The sequence below is a fragment of the Schistocerca cancellata genome, chromosome 8 (assembly GCF_023864275.1).
Source record: "Schistocerca cancellata isolate TAMUIC-IGC-003103 chromosome 8, iqSchCanc2.1, whole genome shotgun sequence".
NCBI lineage: Eukaryota > Metazoa > Arthropoda > Insecta > Orthoptera > Acrididae > Schistocerca > Schistocerca cancellata.
The window spans coordinates 281127128-281147164 of record NC_064633.1 but is presented as its reverse complement, the minus strand read 5'-3'; the positions used below and the strand labels follow the sequence as shown (position 1 = coordinate 281147164).

Below are 20037 nucleotides of genomic sequence, written 5' to 3'. Positions count from 1 at the left end.
ATTACTGAAGAAGATCACAGCAGAGGGATCAAAATGTTGATCGTTCAGAAGAAATATGATGCAGTCTAACAACATAGTAGATTTTTAACTTCATTATTAAACAAGTTTGTAATCACTTGCAAGCTGTGTAACAGCTGTCTTTCACAGCACACCAATGACATAATCCCACAGGCCTATTCCATAATTTATAAATGGAAAAGTTTTCTACAGTACACTGTTTTCAGTATTTTAGTTTGATACAGTTTTGGACAGCTGGGTAATACAGCGCACTGTTTATTTTCCTACATTTATTTATATATTTATTTACATTCCCTTTCATACCGGTAGCTCAATGATGGCCTTTGCAGATGTAGGAGATAATAATATGACAAAAATTATATTTACAAAATTTTACACATTAATTTCGTTACAGCTGATATGCTACTGGTTCATACCACAAATAGTGTCTTAGAATTTGTTTAACAAATGTAAACATTTTTCAATTAACTTAAAATTTATACATAGCTGGAGCAGCAACTTAGAGTGAAATCTTCATGAAGAAATTTCTTCCTGAAGATTTTTCTATTAGTAAGGATTTCAATTTATTGGTAAAATCAATCCTCTTACACGTACTTAAATAGTTTGATAGCTTGTTAAGCCAAATCAAACCACTGATGTATGGGCTCTTATGTCAGTTTTAATTTTGTTCTTTTCCTAAAACAGTTCTATTTAGTTCTGGTGTCATAATCTTGCACATCACTGCACTTGAAAACTTCAGTTGATTGATGCATAAAAAAATATAAAGGGTCACAATTATTGAACTATATGATAAAAAGTAAACAAGTTGTAAACTAAGGCATGCACACACTTTATTCAAATGTAAATGTCACTACAGACATTAAGATTTATGTTATGACATGTTTGATATGCCTGCCATCATGATTAGTGAAATTCTGGTTGATCCACTGAAATGTTAGAACATTGATGCTGTTCAATGACCTCCTGAATGGCTGTTTTCATGTCAGAAATGGTTTTGGGGTTATTGCTGAACACTTTGTCTTCAATATAGCCCCCCAAAAAGAAGTCACATGTGTTCAGATATGGAGAATGCCATGCCAGTGGTGGTCCCCAAAGTGTTCCTGCACGGCATCACTCTCCTGCTTCAATGGGGTCGAGCTTCATCTTGCATGAACCACATCTTGTCGAAATCTAGGTCACTTTGGGTAATGGGGATGAAGTCATCTTCCAAAACCATCATGTACCATTCAGTAGTCACTGTGCCATCAAGGAATATCACACCTGTTATTCCGTGAGTGGCCATTGCACACCACACAGTCACCTGTTGAGAGTGAAGAGACTTCTCAGTTGTGAAATTTAGATTCTCAGTCACCCAAATGTGCCAATTTTGCTTATTGACAAACCCATCCAAATGAGAGTGGGCTTTGTTGCTAAACCAAACCATACAGTTCACATCATGCCCCACAACCAACCATGCAGTTTGAATGTCCTAATTCAAACTGTTCAGGAGTTTTATTTCATATAGTTCAATAATTATCACCCTGTAAGTATAAAGAATATATTGTTCAGTATTTGTGCTGCACAAATACTTCACAGCATGATTATCTGTGACCTATCTCATGTATAAGTCCTACTGCTGGTTTCTGTAACAGCAATATTTTTTAACAGTATTATGAATAGGATAAATTGCTACTCACAATAAGGATGAAAAACTGAGTTGCAAAAAGGCACAATGAAAAGACTGTTACACATTGAGCTTTTGGACAAAGGCTTCTTTAGAAAAGAGAACACGCACACATTTACACAAGCAAGTACACGTGACTGGTATCTCTGGCTGCTCTGGTCAGAACACAATGGTGTTGCATAGAATGCCAACAGCAATCCAGACTGGGATGGGGAAGGGGGATGGGTAGCAGGGTGTGAGTGGGGGAAGAGGAAGAGGAGTCAGTACTACCTGGCGAGGGAGGGAGCGGGGGGGGGGGGGGGGGGGGTGATGCTGGGACTAGGTGGTAGCTGGACAAGGCTACCATGCACAGTGTTGTGATGCTGTAGAGGATGGAAGGGGCTGAAACAGGGAAGTTACAGTATGGTAACCTATTGTCACCATGTGCTGTACCCAACAGTTCCTGCCCCCTCTGTCCTGTCACTTCTCCCAGTTTACATACCCTCATTCTCATTATGCTCCACTGCCTGTCAACACACCCACTAAGCTTATCCCCTTCTCTGCACCTCACCTTTGCCACTCTCCACTTCTCCCCTACAGCATACCAATGGTGTTCCCGGCAGTCTAGTCCAGCTACCATCTAGTCCCTGCATGCTCCACCAGGCTACACTGACTCCTCTTCCCAAGCCCATACCACACTTCCCAGCCCCATTCCAGATTATTGCTCATATTCAATGGGACATCATTTCATTCTGGCCAGAGCAGCTGGAAATAGCAGTCATGTGTGCGTGGGGTGTGCTAGCTTGTGTGAATATGTATATGTTCTCTTTTCTGAAGAAGGCTTTGGCCAAAAGCTCAAATGTGTAACAGTCTTTTCATTGTGCCTGTCTGCAACTCAGTGTGGCACCTTTTCATAATGTTGTTGATATTCCAACTATAACTTTCCATTGCTTAATATTTTTTTTTAAGTGGACATCAGCAGGGCAGACTCCTAATTCATTCCAATAGTTAAGAAAGGGGCAAATTATTCCACAGTAAACTATTTTTGGTCTTTGACTAGGAACTGTCTTGGTGAGTTGGATAAGGAGATACAAGCCACGACAAACTTTTCCATGTACAAAATTAACGTGATTTGTCCACCACAGATTTTTGTCAATATGTACACCTAGAAATTTACAACTTCCCATTTGTGTTGCCTTGATGTTGCATGCATTATTTACATTGGTGTGGTGCAAACTGCCTCTTTTAACTGTCAGTAATTGAGAATTCGTAGCATTCATCTTGAGTCCCTGTTCATTGAAGTATTTTGTTAATTCTTTTGTACCACTAGAAGCAAAATATTCTAATTCCTTATGTTCTCTGCCATAAAATAAGTCTGAGGTATCATTAGCATGGATTATAACATGGGAGTTAATAGTTCGTACAATGTTGTTAAGATACATGAGGAAGAGGAAGGGAAAGAGAATAAGGAATTGAGCCCTGAGTACACCTAGCCCCACTGCCTAGCATCAACTGATAGAGTGAAGATTTAAAATTTTATCATCTAATTTGTATGTCAGTTCAGTGCATAGCTTATGATTCAACATGTATGTTGTTATAAGATGTGTGGACAGATCCACTCCATGACTTGTCTTCAGTTTTTTAAGAAGTAAGCTATTGTTTACTATATCAAAAGCTTTTGTCATGTCCAAAAACAGACTTGCAGTTTGCATCCTCTAGTCTAACAGACAGTACACTTCATGGAAGAACTGTGTAGCTGCTGCAGTCATGCTTAGCCCATTTGTAAGGCTATGCTGAGAATCTATAAACAGTTTGTCTTTTGTGGAAAAGGCATAAGCTGGGACAAGACAACACTTTTGAGTATCTTGTAAAGATAGGAGTTAGTGATATTGTCTGTAGTTAGATACCTTCCTTACTTCCCTTTTTATACACTGGTTTTCTAAGACTCATTTTTAGAACTACTGGATACATGAAACTTCCTGGAAGATTAAAACTGTGTGCCAGACCAAGACTCGAACTTGGGACCTTTGCCTTTCGCAGACAAGTGAAACTGTGAGGACAGGTCGCGAGTCGTGCTTGGGTAGCTCAGATGGTAGAGCACTTTCCCATGAAAGGCAAAGGTCCTGAGTTCGAGTCTCGGTTGGGCACAAGTTTTAATCTGCCAGGAAGTTTCATAACAGCATACACTCCACTGCAGAATTAAAATCTCATTCTGCAAACATCCCCCAGGCTGTGGCTAAGCCGTGTCTCTGTGATATCCTTTCTTCCAGGAGAGCTAGTTCTGCAAGGTTTGCAGAATAGCTTCTGTGAAGTTTGGAGAGTAGAAGATGAGGTACTGGCAGAATTGAAGCTGTGAGGACAGGTCATGAGTCGTGCTTGGATAGCTCAGATGGTAGAACACTTGCCTGTGAAAGGCAAAGGTCCCGAGTTCAAGTCTCAGTCCAGCACACAGTTTTAATCTTCAAGGAAGTTTCATATCAGCGCACACTCCGCTGCAGAGTGAAAATCTCATACTGGATACATGTTTTCTCTAAAGCTGCAATTAGTCACATAGGTAAGAGGTTATGGGATTACTTTTAAGAACATTTTAGTAATTGCACTAGATGTCCCACCCCATCCAGATGAAAACTTTTTTGTAAGAATGGATATTAACTTGTCAACTTCCTGCTCATTCACCTCTATAACTCCAAACCTGGTACATTGAGTGGGGTGGCAAAGGGTCTCAACTTGTGCATCTATAATAGCAGTTGGTTGGTCAATAGGAGCAGTGAAATATTTATAAAAAAATACTACTTATAGTAATTTCATTTTTCACAATGTTACCATCATATCTTATGCTGAATGGTTCCATGTTCATCATCTTGGAACCTTTACAGAATTTGCCAGTTAACTCCCACAATGCTTTACTTGTGTTATAAGAGTGCTCTATTGTTTTGCTTTTAATCTGCTTCCTAAGGTTAGTAATTTCCATTAAAATTTGTAGAGTTGTAGCTTTATAAAACCGTTTTGATCATGTATATTCTGCCTGAGCCTTATCAGACTTGGTGGGCACTTGAGCCTAGGATTATTTTCATTTTGACAATGTTTAGCTACCTTATGACTATTGTCATAATGTCTCCACAGTATTCAATAGAATTCATTCCATTTGTCAACAGATTCCTTTACCTCATATATAGAATCCCATTTCTCCTTTACTAGTTTATATTTAAAGGCATTAATATTTGATTTATTGAGAGTTGGTTTCTGAAGAACAACCTTTTTTATTTTTGGCGCAGCTGAATTTGCATGTATATTACTTGACAAAAGTGCTCAGACTAATGAATATCTAGACCACTGTAATTTACCTTATCTATAATATATCTGCTGATTACAGCACAATCTATTATAGTGGACCATGTGTCTATTACTCTAGTATTAGAGCTAATTGTACTGGCAAAATTATACAAGCTTAATACATCAGCGAGCTTCAAGTGTACTGTACTATTAGAAATTGCATATATGTTGAAGTTACCAAATATAGTAAGGCCATTAGGGCCAGTCATCAGGGCATCTATCCATAAAGCATATTACATCTGCATTTGGAGTCTGACATACTCCAATAACTTTATGCTTAACTAACTTGGATCATTACTAAACTTACTATAATGAGGTGTTCAGGAAAAAGTATCTTTTAACTGTTATATGTTCACTAACAAAAATTTCCACACACAAAATATACATAGTTTTTCCTTTGAGTATTTTCTTCCAGTGCTGGCCAATGATTCTACAGTTTTCATTTTTTGTACAAAAAATTTCAGAAATATTATTTATACATTTACAACATCAGCTGTCTGCACTGAACTTCAGTAACTGTGATTCTGTGGTATTGACTTTTGAGTCCTGGTTAGTGAAATATCAGTCACTTGCGAGACCTAAAAATATGTGCAGGTATTTTTCTCTTATTCTAGATAGTTACAGACATCAAGCCAAACTTCCACAAGAGCCGTCACAACATTGTGATCTTTTTGAAATACAAATTAGGTCACTGCTAGAAGATGGTTACTTGGGAAGACAGCACTAAGCTATCAGCACTCTTAACGAGGAGTTTAAAAAAAGTGTAAATCAATTAAAAATGTCTGTAATTCAGTGCTTCCTCATTATATTATTTTTTATGTACTGGTCTTATTGCACTCCTTTTCAGTGTCCTAAAAATGTGCAATCTTTGATGCCACAACTGATGAGATTGTAATTAGTGTGATGATGACATATTTAATAATGTGCTGAAAAGATAATCTCAACCACTAGAATGTACCATTTTTATTTATATCTTGCTCTTTTATTTCCTCCAATTCAAAGCCTTCATCTGTTGCACATTAGTGTATTGTTTTGCTATTTAGATCTATGTCTGGCAGTATGGTGCCAGCTGGGGACACAAAATGCTTGTTGATAAGGTTACAAACTGTTTTGCAATGGTAGGTCTTCAAGTCTAATATTTATTGCTTCCCCTTCTGTATCTGTACATATTTTACTGTGTGTCTAATGACTTTCCAGGGGCATGGCTTACATTTGCCAAATGTGCTACTGCATTACAGTGGACTTGTTTGCTAAGATTTAGAAGCTATGATTTTATTTGAAAATGCACAGACCAGGAGGTTTCTACAATATATATGTAGATTGTACACATTCACACTACACATTTCAACAAACATTACTGTTTTTTGCACACCTTTCTGATTTCATAATGATACCAGTCATTTTCTGTTAATTTGGAAAAAAAGTACACTTAGGTCTACTTACAAAAATAAAGTTGAGGAATATACATGGAGGTGACAGAAGTCATGTGATAGTGGTATTCACATGCACAGATGGTGGCAGTATTACATACACAAGGTATAAAAGGGCAATTGATTGGTGGAGCTGTCATTTGTGCTCAGGTGATTCATTTGAAAAGGTTTTCAACATAATTATGCCAGCACAATATGAATTAATAGACCTTGAATGCAGAATATTAGACAGAGCTAGATGCATGGGACATGCCATTTCAGAAATCATCAGGGAATTCAGTATTCAAAGATCCACAGTTTCAAGAGTGCTCAGAATACTAAATGTCAGGCATTACCTCTCACTACAGATGACACAGTGGCCAACAGCCTTCACTTAACAACTGAGAAAAGTGGTGTTTGTGTAGAGTCGTCAACACTGCATAAAATAACTGCAGAAATCAATGTGAGACATAACAACAAATGTATCCACTAGGACAGTGAAATGAAATTTGGTGTTAGTGGGCTATGGCAGCAGACAACCAACATGAGTGCCTTTGCTAACAGCACAATATAACCTGCAGTGCCTCTCCTGGGGCTCGTGACCATATCAATTGGACCCCAGATGACTGGAAAACCATGACCTGGTCAGATGAGTCCCAATTTCAGCTGAGAAGAACTGATGGTAGGGTTCGAGTACGGTGCAGGCCCCTAGAGCCATGGATCCAAGTTGTCAACAAGACACTGCACAAGCTGGTAGCAGCTCCACAATGGTGTTGGTTGTGTTTTCATGGAAGTGAACTGATTATTGACTGGAAACAGTAATGTTCAGCTACTTGACGACCATTTTCAGCTATTCATGGACTTCATACTCTCTAATTACAATGGAATTTTTATGGATAGCAGTGAGCCATGTCACTACAGAATTGGTTTGAAGAACATTCTGGAAAATTCAAGTGAATGATTTGGTCACCCAGATTGCTCAACATGAATTTCATTGGACATTTATGGGACATAATCAAGAGGTCAGTTAATGCACAAAATCCTGCACCAGAAACACATTTGCAATTAGGATGACTATAGCAGCAGCATGGCTCAATATTTCTGCAAGGGACTTAAAATGAGTTGTTGAATCCCTACCATGTAAAGTTCTGCATTACGTCAATCAAAAGGAGGTCAAACATGATATTAGGAGGTATACCATGACTTTTTACACCTCAGTGTATGTAAGGCTTTCATGCAAACTTATTTTCATTTACAGACAAAGTGATTTTAACTCAGTACCATCGTACAATATGCATTAGATGAGTATGTGCCAAGCAAGATCGTAAGAGATGGAAAAGAGTCACTGTGGTACAACAACTGAGATAGAAAACTGCTGCGTAAGCAAAGGGAACTTCTCAGCAAACATAAACATAGCCAAAGCCTTGCAGACAAAGAAAAATTACACGAAGCGAAATGTAGTGTGAGGAGGGCTATGTGAGAGGCGTTCAGTGAATTCGAAAGTAAAGTTCTATGTACTGACTTAGCAGAAAATCCTAAGAAATTTTGGTCTTATGTCAGAGCAGTAGATGGATCAAAACTAAATATCCAGACACTCTGTGACCAAAATGGTACTGAAACAGAGGATGACAGACTAAAGGCTGAAATACTAAATGTCTTTTTCCAAAGCTGTTTCACAGAGGAAGACTGCACTGTAGTTCCTTCTCTAGATTGCCACACAGATGACAAAATGGTAGATATCAAAATAGATGACAGAGGGATAGAAAAACAATTAAAATCGCTCAAAAGAGGAAAGACTGCTGGACCTGATGGGATACCAGTTCGATTTTACACAGAGTACGTGATGGAACTTGCCCCCCTTCTTGCAGCGGTGTACCATAGGTCTCTAGAAGAGTGTAGCGTTCCAAAGAATGGGAAAAGAGCACAGGTGATCCCCGTTTTCAAGAAGGGACATCGAACTGGTGTGCAGAACTATAGACCTATATCCCTAACGTCAATCAGTTGTAGAATTTTGGAACATGTGTTATGTTCAAGTATAATGACTGTTCTGGAGACTAGAAATCTACTCTGTAGGAATCAGCATGGGTTTCAAAAAAGGCGATTGTGTGAAACCCAGCTCGCGCTATTCATCCCATGACTCAAGAGGGCCATAGACATGGGTTCCCAGGTAGATGGCATGTTTTTTGACTTCTGCAAGGCATTCTATACAGTTCCCCACAGTCATTTGATGAACAAAGTAAGAGCATATGGACTATCAGACTAATTGTGTGATTGGATTGAAGAGTTCCTAAATAACAGCATGTCATTCTCAATGGAGAGAAGTCTTCCGAAGTAAGAGTGATTTCAGGTGTGCTGCAGGGGAGTGTCGTAGGACTGTTGCTATTCACAATATACACAAATGACCTTGTGGGTAACATCATAAGTTCACTGAGGCTTTTTGTGGATGATGCTGTAGTATATCGAGAGGTTGTAACAATGGAAAATTGTACTGAAATGCAGGAGGATCTGCAGCGAATTGACACATGGTGCAGGGAATGGCAATTGAATCTCAATGTAGACAAGTGTAATGTGCTATGAATAGAAAGAAAGATCCTTTATCATTTAGCTACAATATAGCAGGTCGGCAACTGGAAGCAGTTAATTCCATAAATTATCTGGGAGTAGGCATTAGGAGTGATTTAAATGGAATGATCATATAAAGTTGATCATCGGTAAAGCAGATGCCAGACTGAGATTCATTGGAAGAATCCTAAGGAAATGCAACCCGAAAACAAAGGAAGTAGGTTACAGTACACTTGTTCGTCCACTGCTTAAATGTTTCTCACCAGTGTGGGATCCGTACCAGATAGGGTTGATAGAAGAGATAGAGAAGATCCAACGGAGAGCAGCACACTTCATTACAGGATCATTTAGTAATTGCGAAAGTGTTACAGAGATGACAGATAAACTCCAGTGGAAGACTCTGCAGGAGAGATGCTCAGTAGCTCAGTATAAGCTTTCGTTGAAGTTTCGAGAACATACCTTCACCAAGGAGTGAAGCAGTATATTGCTCCCTCCTACGTATATCTCACAAAGAGACCTTGAGGATAAAATCAGAGAGATTAGAACCCACAAAGAGGCATACTGACAATCTTTCTTTCCACGACCTATATGAGACTAGAATAGAAGGGAGAACCGATAGAGGTACTCAAAGTACCCTCCGCCACACACTGTCAGGTGGCTTGCAGAGTATGGATGTAGATGTAGAAGAGGTGCTAAGCTTCACTCTTCAGAACACAGGGGACTCTTTTAGCAGTAATTAGAAAAATGTGGAAAGGAGACTGAACAGGAAAGTAACAAATGTGTCACTTCAACTGATGTCTTTCATCCATACATGTACCCCATCTCTGTCTTTATCCATTTATTTCTTTTACGCTGTATTATCTTTTATTCTTCAAGTTCAATATTAGATATCCTCTTTGTCACTTTTCTGTAAATCTGACTCAGATCTGCAATTTACTTACATGATTTTCCAGTAGTAGGTAGTTTTAGGTTCACTTCATTTTTATAATACTCACAGAAATACTTCAAACAGTTCTCTGTTGTATTAGAAATCATTTTTATATATGTCTTTGGTTGATATTTATTTTCAGCACTGTAACAAAGTGACAAATTTGACAGAACTTATGGACTGACACTGGAATGTTCCGCTTCTTTTACATCTGGTAGCATCTTGTATCTTTGCTTGTTTGGCTGCTGTTTCTCTCTTTTAGTCAGTTACTGTCCTTTTTTGCCTCATATGCAGTTCTGTTCTCAGTACATTCTTATCTTCACTGTTTTGTCAGTTGGACTTCCTGTCACTTCTGATCTCTCAGGTCTTCAGATCTCATCCTGTAGCTTGTTGTTTTCTCTGTTATTCTGCACCACTGCATATCTCCTCTTGAGTGTGGCTTCTATGATTCATCCTTGAATAGTATTGTTTTCTCCTGTGCATTCTTCTCTTTTATCAGTTATTATGAAAGCTAGTGATGTTGTTGTATATCCATGTTACTGATTTGTAAGTGCAAAATTTTTATCATTAAACTATGGTCAAAAGTATCCGGACACCCTAAGTAATACAGAACTGATCACTAGATGTGATAAGAGGTGGACCTGCCAGTAAAAAGCAGGCAGGGAGTTTTGTGTTGCCAGCACAGAAGCAGTAACATCAGAATGGATTGGTCAGGAATCAGGAACATTTCAAACTTTCTAAAACTGCCCAAGTTGACTGTTGGTGATGTGATTGTGAACTGGAAAAGTGAAGGGACACCACAGCTAAACCAAGGTGAGACAGGCTGCATGTTCTGATGGACAGGCACTGTTGAGCATTGTAGAGTGTGGGTCTAAAAAAATTGCTACCTGCATACATCTATCACAATGACTATGTGTTGGCATTAAAATGGGGAAGAATGGTCAATTGGCTCCTCATAAGCCACACATTTCTGTAGTTGACACTATGCAACACTTGAAGTGGTGTAAAGAGCAATGACTCTGGACAGTGGATGACAAAACAAGTGATGAATCATGTTGTACTTGTGTCAGTCTGATGGAAGAATGTGGGTTTGGTGAACGCCTGGAGAGTGTTATCTGCCATTGTGTGTCATGCCAATGGTGAAATACAGAGGAAGGGTTGTTACAGTAAGGGTGCATTTTTTGTGGTTAGGGTATGGTTCCTTATTGTGCTTAAAAAAAACACTAAATATAGGAGGATATGAATGTATTTTACAGCATTATGTACTGCATACAGGAGAGGAACAGTTCAGAGATGATGACTGTTTATATCAGCTTAATGATATGCCCTGTCATAAAGCAGCACCTGTGAAGCAATGGTCTGTGGACAACAACATTCCTCAGATGGACTCATCTGCCCAGAGTCCTGACCTGAACTCAAGAGAACAACTTTGGGATGAGTTAGAACATCAACTTCATTCCAGGCCGAAGTGTCCAATATCATTAACTTCTCTGGTTTCAGCTCTTGAGGAAGAATGGGCTTCCATTCCTCCACAGACATTCCAGACACTTCATTGAAAGTGCTTCCAAAAGGGTACAGAACTAATAGGTGTCCGGATACTTTTGAAAAGATAGTGTATTTAAATGTATATTTATGTTGGAGAACATTTTCATTATGCAGATACAACATTATTTCAAGAACCTCTCAAATATGGACAGACACATACAAGACCATTACACACACAATGTAGAAATTAATCTAGAAAATATCTTCAGGTTGCCTGATAATGTGTCCATGGAGGAAGGTGCCCTCATTCAGCCTCTTTCAGTTGGTGTTCAGGCATGTTTTAAGGCAGAAGTAACACTGGGATCTGTTGTTCTGATAACGGGAGCTGGTCCTATTGGGCTTGTCACACTTGTTGCAGCAAAAGCAATGGGTGCATCTAAGGTGATCATCACAGGTATTACCAAAGAATTTACTTACTTTTCAGAAGGAACACTGTTATTAATAGCAAGTTTGCTGAAATGACCATATTTTAAGATGCTCTGTAAACTGTGTGTTTCTTTATATAATCAAAATTGTCTAACATGTCGGCTGCCACATGCATAGTGATGGATGTTTCACTGCAAAGCCACAGCATCAGTGAAAGGCTCTGCTGTGGCTGCCAACAGGCACACAGCATAAAACTCTGTTGTGGCTGGCAGTGGCTTTGTGACAGTCAGTATGTTAATATGCAGCAGTACAGATAGTCAGTGTGTTAATGTGCAGCAATGCAGATATTTTCAACCCAAATGTAAAGAAATTTGATTTGTTAATTTTTCTTTGATGTGTTCAGGAAACTTCCCTGGTTTTTACTCCATGTGAATACAAGTAGATGCCACAAAAACAAACAGACCAGGGACCAAACTTATGTTTTCATCATAAATGTGTTAACCAATGGTTACTTCATTAACAAAAGTTTGATGACACTCAGGAAGAAAAATGTAAATATTCAGTGGGAGTGTGAATACGGTTCAAGTGCAATCCTCAACGTGTGCTCACATGGAGAAATACAATGAAGTTGCCAGGCCATGTCAAAGACATATTAACTTATCCCTCTGAAGATGGTTTTCAAATACAAATATGAAACTGATCTTGATGGCAAATATCAACATAGCACCAAATAAAAAATAACTTTATTAAATATATATGAGCATTATTCCCAAGGGCATGCAGCTTTACTGTATGGTTAAATGATGATGGCGTCCTCTTGGGTAAAATATTCCGGAGGTAAAATAGTCCCTCATTCGGATGTCCAGGTGGGGACTACTCAGAAGGACATCGTTATCAGGAGAAAGATAACTAGCATTCTACAGATCGGAGTGTGGAATGTCAGATCCCTTAATCGAGCAGGTAGGTTAGAAAATTTAAAAAGGGAAATGGATAGGTTAAAGTTAGATATAGTGGGAATTAGTGAAGTTCGGTGGCAGGAAGAACAAGACTTTTGGTCAGTCGAATACAGGGTTATAAATACAGAATCAAATAGGGGTAATGCAGGAATCTGTTTAACAATGAATAAAAAAAAATAGGAGTGCAGGTAAGCTATTACAAACAGCATAGTGAACGCATTATTGTGGCCAAGATAGACACGAAGCCCACGCCTACTACAGAAGTACAAGTTTATATGCCAACTAGCTCTGCAGATGACGAAGAAATTGAAGAAATGTATGATGAAACAAAAGAAATTATTCAGATAGTGAAGGGAAACGAAAATTTAATAGTCATGGGTGACTGGAGTTCTAGAGTAGGAAAAGGGAGAGAAGGAAACATAGTAGGTGAATATGGATTGGGGGAAAGAAATGAAAGAGGAAGCCGTCTGGTAGAATTTTGCACAGAGCATAACTTAATCATAGCTAACACTTGGTTCAAGAATCATAAAAGAAGGTTGTACACATGGAAGAATCCTGGAAATACTAGAAGGTATCAGATAGATTATGTAATGGTAAGACAGAGATTTAGGAACCAGGTATAAAATTGTAAGACATTTCCAGGGGCAGATGTCGACTCTAACCACAATCTATTGGTTATGAACTGTAGATTAAAACTGAAGAAACTGCAAAAAGGTGGGAATTTAAGAAGATGGGACCTGGATAAACTGACTAAACCAGAGGTTGTAGAGAGTTTCAGGGAGAGCATAAGGGAACAATTGACAGGAATGCGGGAAAGAAATACAGTAGAAGAAGAATGGGTAGCTTTGAGAGATGAAGTAGTGAAGGCAGCAGAGGATCAAGTAGGTAAAAAGATGAGGGCTAGTAGAACTCCTTGGGTAACAGAAGAAATATTGAAGTTAATTGATGCAAGGAGAAAATATAAAAAAGGCAGTATATGAAGCAGGCAAAAAGGAATTCAAACGTCTCAAAAATGAGATCGACAGGAAGTGCAAAATGGCTAAGCAGGGATGGCTAGAGGACAAGTGTAAGGATGTAGAGGCTTATCTCACTAGGGGTAAGATAGATACTGCCTACAGGGAAATTAAAGAGACCTTTGGAGAAAAGAGAACCACTTGTATGAATATCAAGAGCTCAGATGGAAACCCAGTTCTAAGCAAAGAAGGGAAAGCGGAAAGGTGGAAGGAGTATATAGAGGGTCTATACAAGGGCAATGTACTTGAGGACAATATTATGGAAATGGAAGAGGAGGTAGATGAAGATGAAATGGGAGATCCGATACTGCGTGAAGAGTTTGACAGAGCACTGAAAGACCTGAGTCAAAACAAGGCCCCGGGAGTAGACGACATTCCATTCGAACTACTGACGGCCTTGGGAGAGCCAGTCCTGACAAAACTCTACCATATGGTGAGCAAGATGCATGAGACAGGCGAAATACCCTCAGACTTCAAGAAGAATATAATAATTCCAATCCCAAAGAAAGCAGGTGCTGACAGATGTGAAAATTACCGAACAATTAGTTTAATAAGTCACAGATGCAAAATACTAATGCGGATTCTTTACAGACAATTGAAAAACTGGTAGAAGCCGACCTCGAGGAAGATCAGTTTGGATTCCGTAGAAATGTGGGAACATGTGAGGTTATACTGACCTTACGACTTATCTTAGAAGCTAGATTAAGGAAAGACAAACCTACGTTTCTAGCATTTGTAGACTTAGATAAAGCTTTTGACAATGTTGACTGGAATTCTCTCTTTCAAATTCTGAAGGTGGCAGGGGTAAAATACAGGGAGCGAAAGGCTATTTACAATTTGTACAGAAACCAGATGGCAGTTCTAAGAGTCGGGGGGGCGTGAAAGGGAAACAGTGGTTGGGAAGGGAGTGAGACAGGGTTGTAGCCTCTCCCCGATGTTATTCAATTTGTATATTGAGCAAGCAGTAAAGAAAACAAAAGAAAAATTCGGAGTAGGTATTAAAATCCATGGAGAAGAAATATAAACTTTGAGGATGACATTGTAATTCTGTCAGAGACAGCAAAGGACTTGGAAGAGCACTCGAATGGAATGGATAGTGTCTTGAAAGGAGGATATAAGATGAACATCAACAAAAGCAAAACGAGGATAATGGAATGTAGTCAAATTAAGTCGGGTGATGCTGAGGGAATTAGATTAGGAAATGAGACACTTAAAGTAGTAAAGGAGTTTTGCTATTTGGGGAGCATAATAACTGATGATGGTCAAAGTAGAGAGGATATAAAATGTAGACTGTCAACGGCAAGGAAAGCATTTCTGAAGAAGAGAAATTTGTTAACATCGAGTACAGATTTAAGTGTCAGGAAGTCGATTATGAAAGTATTTGTATGGAGTGTAGCCATGTATGGAAGTGAAATGTGGACGATAACTAGTTTGGACAAGAAGAGAATATAGGCTTTCAAAATGTGGTGCTACAGAGGAATGCTGAAGATTAGATGGGTAGATCACATAACTAATGAGGAGGTATTGAATAGGATTGGGGAGAAGAGAAGTTTGTGGCACAACTTGACTAGAAGAAGGGATCAGTTGGTAGGACATGTTCTGAGGCATCAAGGGATCATCAATTTAGTTTTGGAAGGCAGCGTGGAGGGTAAAAATTGTAGAGGGAGACCAAGAGATGAATACATTAAACAGACACAGAAGGATGTAGGTTGCAGTAGGTACTGGGAGATGAAGAAGCTTGCACAGGATAGAGTGGCATGGAAAGCTGCATCAAACCAGTCTCAGGACTGAAGACCACAACAACAACAACATATGAGCATTTAAATTATAATTTTTTGTCACTCCTACGATCCTCATGATTTTTTATCAGTACAATTTCAATACATTTCAGCGCCCTCTTGGTTCATTACCTGGTTGAGGGTGCTACTTGTACTGAACTAACTACCAAATTATGTATCATCAAATGATACATTACAATTTCTCACTTACAGAAAATATTTACATACGAAATTATTAAGTAGAATCAAGTACACTGAACAATGAATGCAACCACACTGTTTGAAGACTTTACAAGGGAGTTACTTTTATTATGGTCTGATTACATCACTATTGCTGATAGTGATGTTTAAACTAATTACTGTAATGCAAAACATTGCTGATATTCCGGCCGCTACGGCCGCAGGTTCGAATCCTGCCTCGGGCATGGATGTGTGTGATGTCCTTAGGTTAGTTAGGTTTAAGTAGTTCTACGTTCTAGGGGACTGATGACCTTAGAAGTTAAGTCCCATAGTACTCAGAGCCATTTGAACCATTTTTGCTGATATTCACTAAAAGTGTAATCGTTTCTAAAACTTTAATGTGTAGTGTCAGAAACATAGAAGTATTGGAACAGGTTATTTTTCACCGGTACTCGCAAAATTAATGTAAACTGTGTTGGAAGAACTTTTTGAATGATGAACTAGCACAGTACACCAACAAAAATAATCAATTTTTGACAATATAATGAAACTGAATAGATAAAAACTCTTCTCACCAAGTGGCAGCAGGAGAACACATATAAAAAAAGGTTTTACACATGTAAGCTTTTGCTGCCAGTGGCTCCTTCTTCTGGCAAAAGGGTTGAAGGGAAAGGAGGAAGAGTGAAGAAGAAAGGGCTGGAGAGGTTTGGGAAAAGGGTTAGAGTTTGGAAAAGTCACCCAGAACTCTGGGTCAAGGGAGACTTACTGGACTGGATGAGAAGGAGAGACTGATTGTTGGGACTGCACCAAACAATATTTGAAAACTTGAGAGATTGAAGGTGGAGGACAGGTTAATATGAAAGACAGAGATCACTGCTACAACATCATGCATCACTTAATAAGAGGGAAAAGCTAAGTGCATTTTATGTAAGACAGATGGGAAGGGGATAGTGAAAAATAAACAGGTCAGCAAATGAAAGATGCAGAAAAAGAAAATGGAGTGAAGAAACGAGTAGTTACTTCAAATAAATCCTGAGATGGAAGACATTAATGCAAATTAAGGCCAGGCCGGTGGTGAGAAAGAAGGACATGTAGTGCTGATTCCCACCTGCAGAGTTCTGAGAAATTGGTGTCCAGGGGTGACAGGCACTGAGGTCATGACTGTCATGTTGTAGAGCACGCTCTGCAGCAGGATATAGTGTGTTGCCGGTATACACCCTCTGCCTATGCCCGTTCATCATAACTGATAACTTGGTGGTAGTCTTGCCAATGTTAAGAGGCCGAACAGTGTTTACATACCAGCTGGTATATTGTGTCATTTCACAGGTGACTCTCCTTTTGATAGTATATGTTTTGCCAGTTACAGGACTGGTGTAGAGGGTAGTATGAGGGTACACAGGGCAGCAGGTCTTGCAGCAGGAATGCTCACAGGTATAGGCACCACAGGGTAGGGAGATGGGTGCAGAAGCAGCATAGGGCCTGACAAGGCTGTTGCAGAGATTGGGAAGCCAATGAAAAGCTATTCTAGGTGTGGTGGGTAAAATATCAGATGGAATGGGCCTCATTTCAGGGCATGATTTTAGGAAGTTATGGCCTTCTTGAAGTAGCTGATTAATACATTCAATACCAGGACAATATTGAGTGATGAGTAATGTGCTCTGAAGCTCGTTTCTTGAGGCATCAACAGTACCAGGATTGGATGTGATGGCCCATGAAATCTGCTTTTGAACTAGGTTGGTGGGAAAAATTACATTCAATGATGGCTGAGAAGAGAATGGTGGTCTATTGCTGTAAAGAGTCTGCATCTGAACAAACACTTTTGCCTCAAATGCCAAGGCCATATGGGAGGGAAAGTTTGACATGGATAGGATGGCAACTGTCAAAATGTGAGTATTGTTTGTTAGTAGGTTTAATGTGGACAGAAGTGTGTAGCTGGCCTTTGGTGGGGATGAGATTTAATTGGTAGAATGTATTTAGAGATTCCAGGAATTTCAGCAGGTCAGCCTAACCATGAATCCACATGAAAAGATGTCATCAGTGTATCTAAACCAAACTAGGTCTGAAGGTTTATGGATCCCAGGTAAGTCCCCTCCAAGCGACTCTTGAAAAGGATGGCATAGGAAGGAGCCATCCTGGTTCCCATGGCTGTCGCCTGATCTGTTTGTATGTCTGCCCTCAAAGGTGAAGTAGTTGTTGGTAAGTGTAAACTTGATTAAGGTGAGCAGAAATGATGTCATAGGTTTGGAGAAAGGATGTCATAGGTTTGGAATCAGGTGGGTGCTGACTGAGGAAAAGTACAGCAGCAGACAAACCATGTTCATGGGAGATGTTGGTATAGAGGGAGGTGGCATCAGTGGGGACAAACAAGGTTGTGTGGTGGGAGAGGGAGGGGTATGGATTTCAGACAGTCCTAGAAATGGTTGTGTCTTCAATATAGGATTGAAGTCTTTGTACTATGGGTTGCTGGTGTTAATCTACTAAGGAAAACATATGTTTCATTGGTGCTTTGAAGAACATTCCATTTCTTGAAACCTGCTCATCTCTTGGAGTTACTCCCAAAGGCACACTGAAAGTCCCACTTCCTGGATGTAATTCTATTCTACACCAGGCTCTTTTACAGTTTCAAATATAGCAATCTCTTGCACTTACCCGGCCAATCTGTGACGTATGCCTCATCTGCCAATTTCCAGTAGTGTTCTCTCCTTCTATAAAATTCTGCAGTTATCTACCACTCATTTTTCCTTGTATGGTATCATCTGCCAAGCCAACTTCAGACTGCAACATTATTCCAAACTTCCACATCAAAAAACTATCCCACCTTCTCCTAAACTAGCTCAACAGTGCTTTTTCCCTTCTTGACCCTCTGCAACTCCCTAAACAGCCACACCATCAACCACCACACCTCTGATACAAACTGAGCTTGGCCAACCCGCTTAACATCACTCGGCCTTCAATATGGCTTCCCAGACCAATAATAATTCCAAATCATAAGAACCAGTCACAGCAGTAACAGTGTTCTCAGCCTGTCATCTAAAGCACTCTCCTCTTCTGAATTATCTCCATTATCCGCAGGTCTCACTTTCAGCCCTAAACCTGCATTTAATCATGCTTTCTTTCACATGCAATGTCAGCTGGAAATATCACTTTGCAAACCAATCCCAAAACCTTTCCAAAAGCAAACCTGACATTAAACCCTGTCTTGAACAGTTCCAACCATGATCCCAACTTGATGCACCGCCACTACCTCAAAATCACCCCTTTCAAGCCTTCCCAGAATTCCTCGCATCCAGCATTGTTTCACAACCCTTCCTCAAGTCCTTAAAACATGACCCTAACTTGTCTTCCGCAGAACTCCAGATTCTGCAATCCATAAAAGCTAAAGATTCTACCATTATCCTCTCAGGAGCCAATGAATCTACCACTGTGGTACTTGACCAACAAGAGTATGTTATTGGAGGTCTACATCAACTGTCTGACACCTTTTCATACAGCATCTGCCATCAAGATCCAATCACTGTGATTGAAAATGCACGGCAATTCCTCCTTAAAACCTCAGGCCCCTCACAAGAGCTAACACCTCAATCCACAGAACTTTTTACCCCCACCTTTTACATTCTTCCTAAGATCCACAATCAAACATCCTGGCCATCCTACAGTTTCTGTCTTCAAAGCATCCACTGAATGTACATCTCCCTTAGCTGATCAACACCTGCAGTCCATAGTACAAAGACTTTCCTCCAACGTTATAGACACCAACCATTTCCTAGATCGTCTGAGATCTGTGCCCCTCCCTCTCCCACTACACACCTTGCTTGTCACCACTGACGCCATCTCCCTCTATACCAACAACCCAGATTCAGATTCTTTATTAGTCATTCAGCATTATTACATGCAATAGACTTCGTCAGTTCACTTAACCTATTAATTTTATAAAATAAATTTTTACATATTTAAGTTGATATTGGGCATTTCTAAAAATTCTTCTAATGAACAGAATGGATTAGTTAACAAGAAGTTATGAACATTGTCTTTAAATAATTTGTCAGGCTTGATTGACCCATTTTTAGACAGTTTGTTATATATTTTAATTGCCATATACTTGTGACTATTGTTAGTTTTAGCTAATCTATTTTGTGGTAACAGCAGAGAAGTACACGTTCTTGTATAGTAGCCATGCCTTTCATTTGTTACACTTAAATTAGGTAGTTCAGCAAGTATGTAGTTAACACTGTCAAGAATATATAAATTAATTACTGTTAAAATTCTATATTTAATGAACAATGGTTTACAATGTGTTCTATTATCTA

At 39.3% G+C, this 20037-nt stretch overlaps 1 protein-coding gene across 1 annotated transcript in view; it reads left to right on the top strand.

Moving 5' to 3' along the window:
• The window catches only part of LOC126095735 (sorbitol dehydrogenase-like), a 121643-nt gene that overhangs the window by 85219 nt on the left and 16387 nt on the right, over positions 1-20037 (top strand). The window contains exon 5 of the mRNA XM_049910503.1: positions 11647-11831. Coding sequence (XP_049766460.1) covers positions 11647-11831 — 185 coding nt within the window. The remainder of the gene's footprint in view (positions 1-11646; positions 11832-20037) is intronic.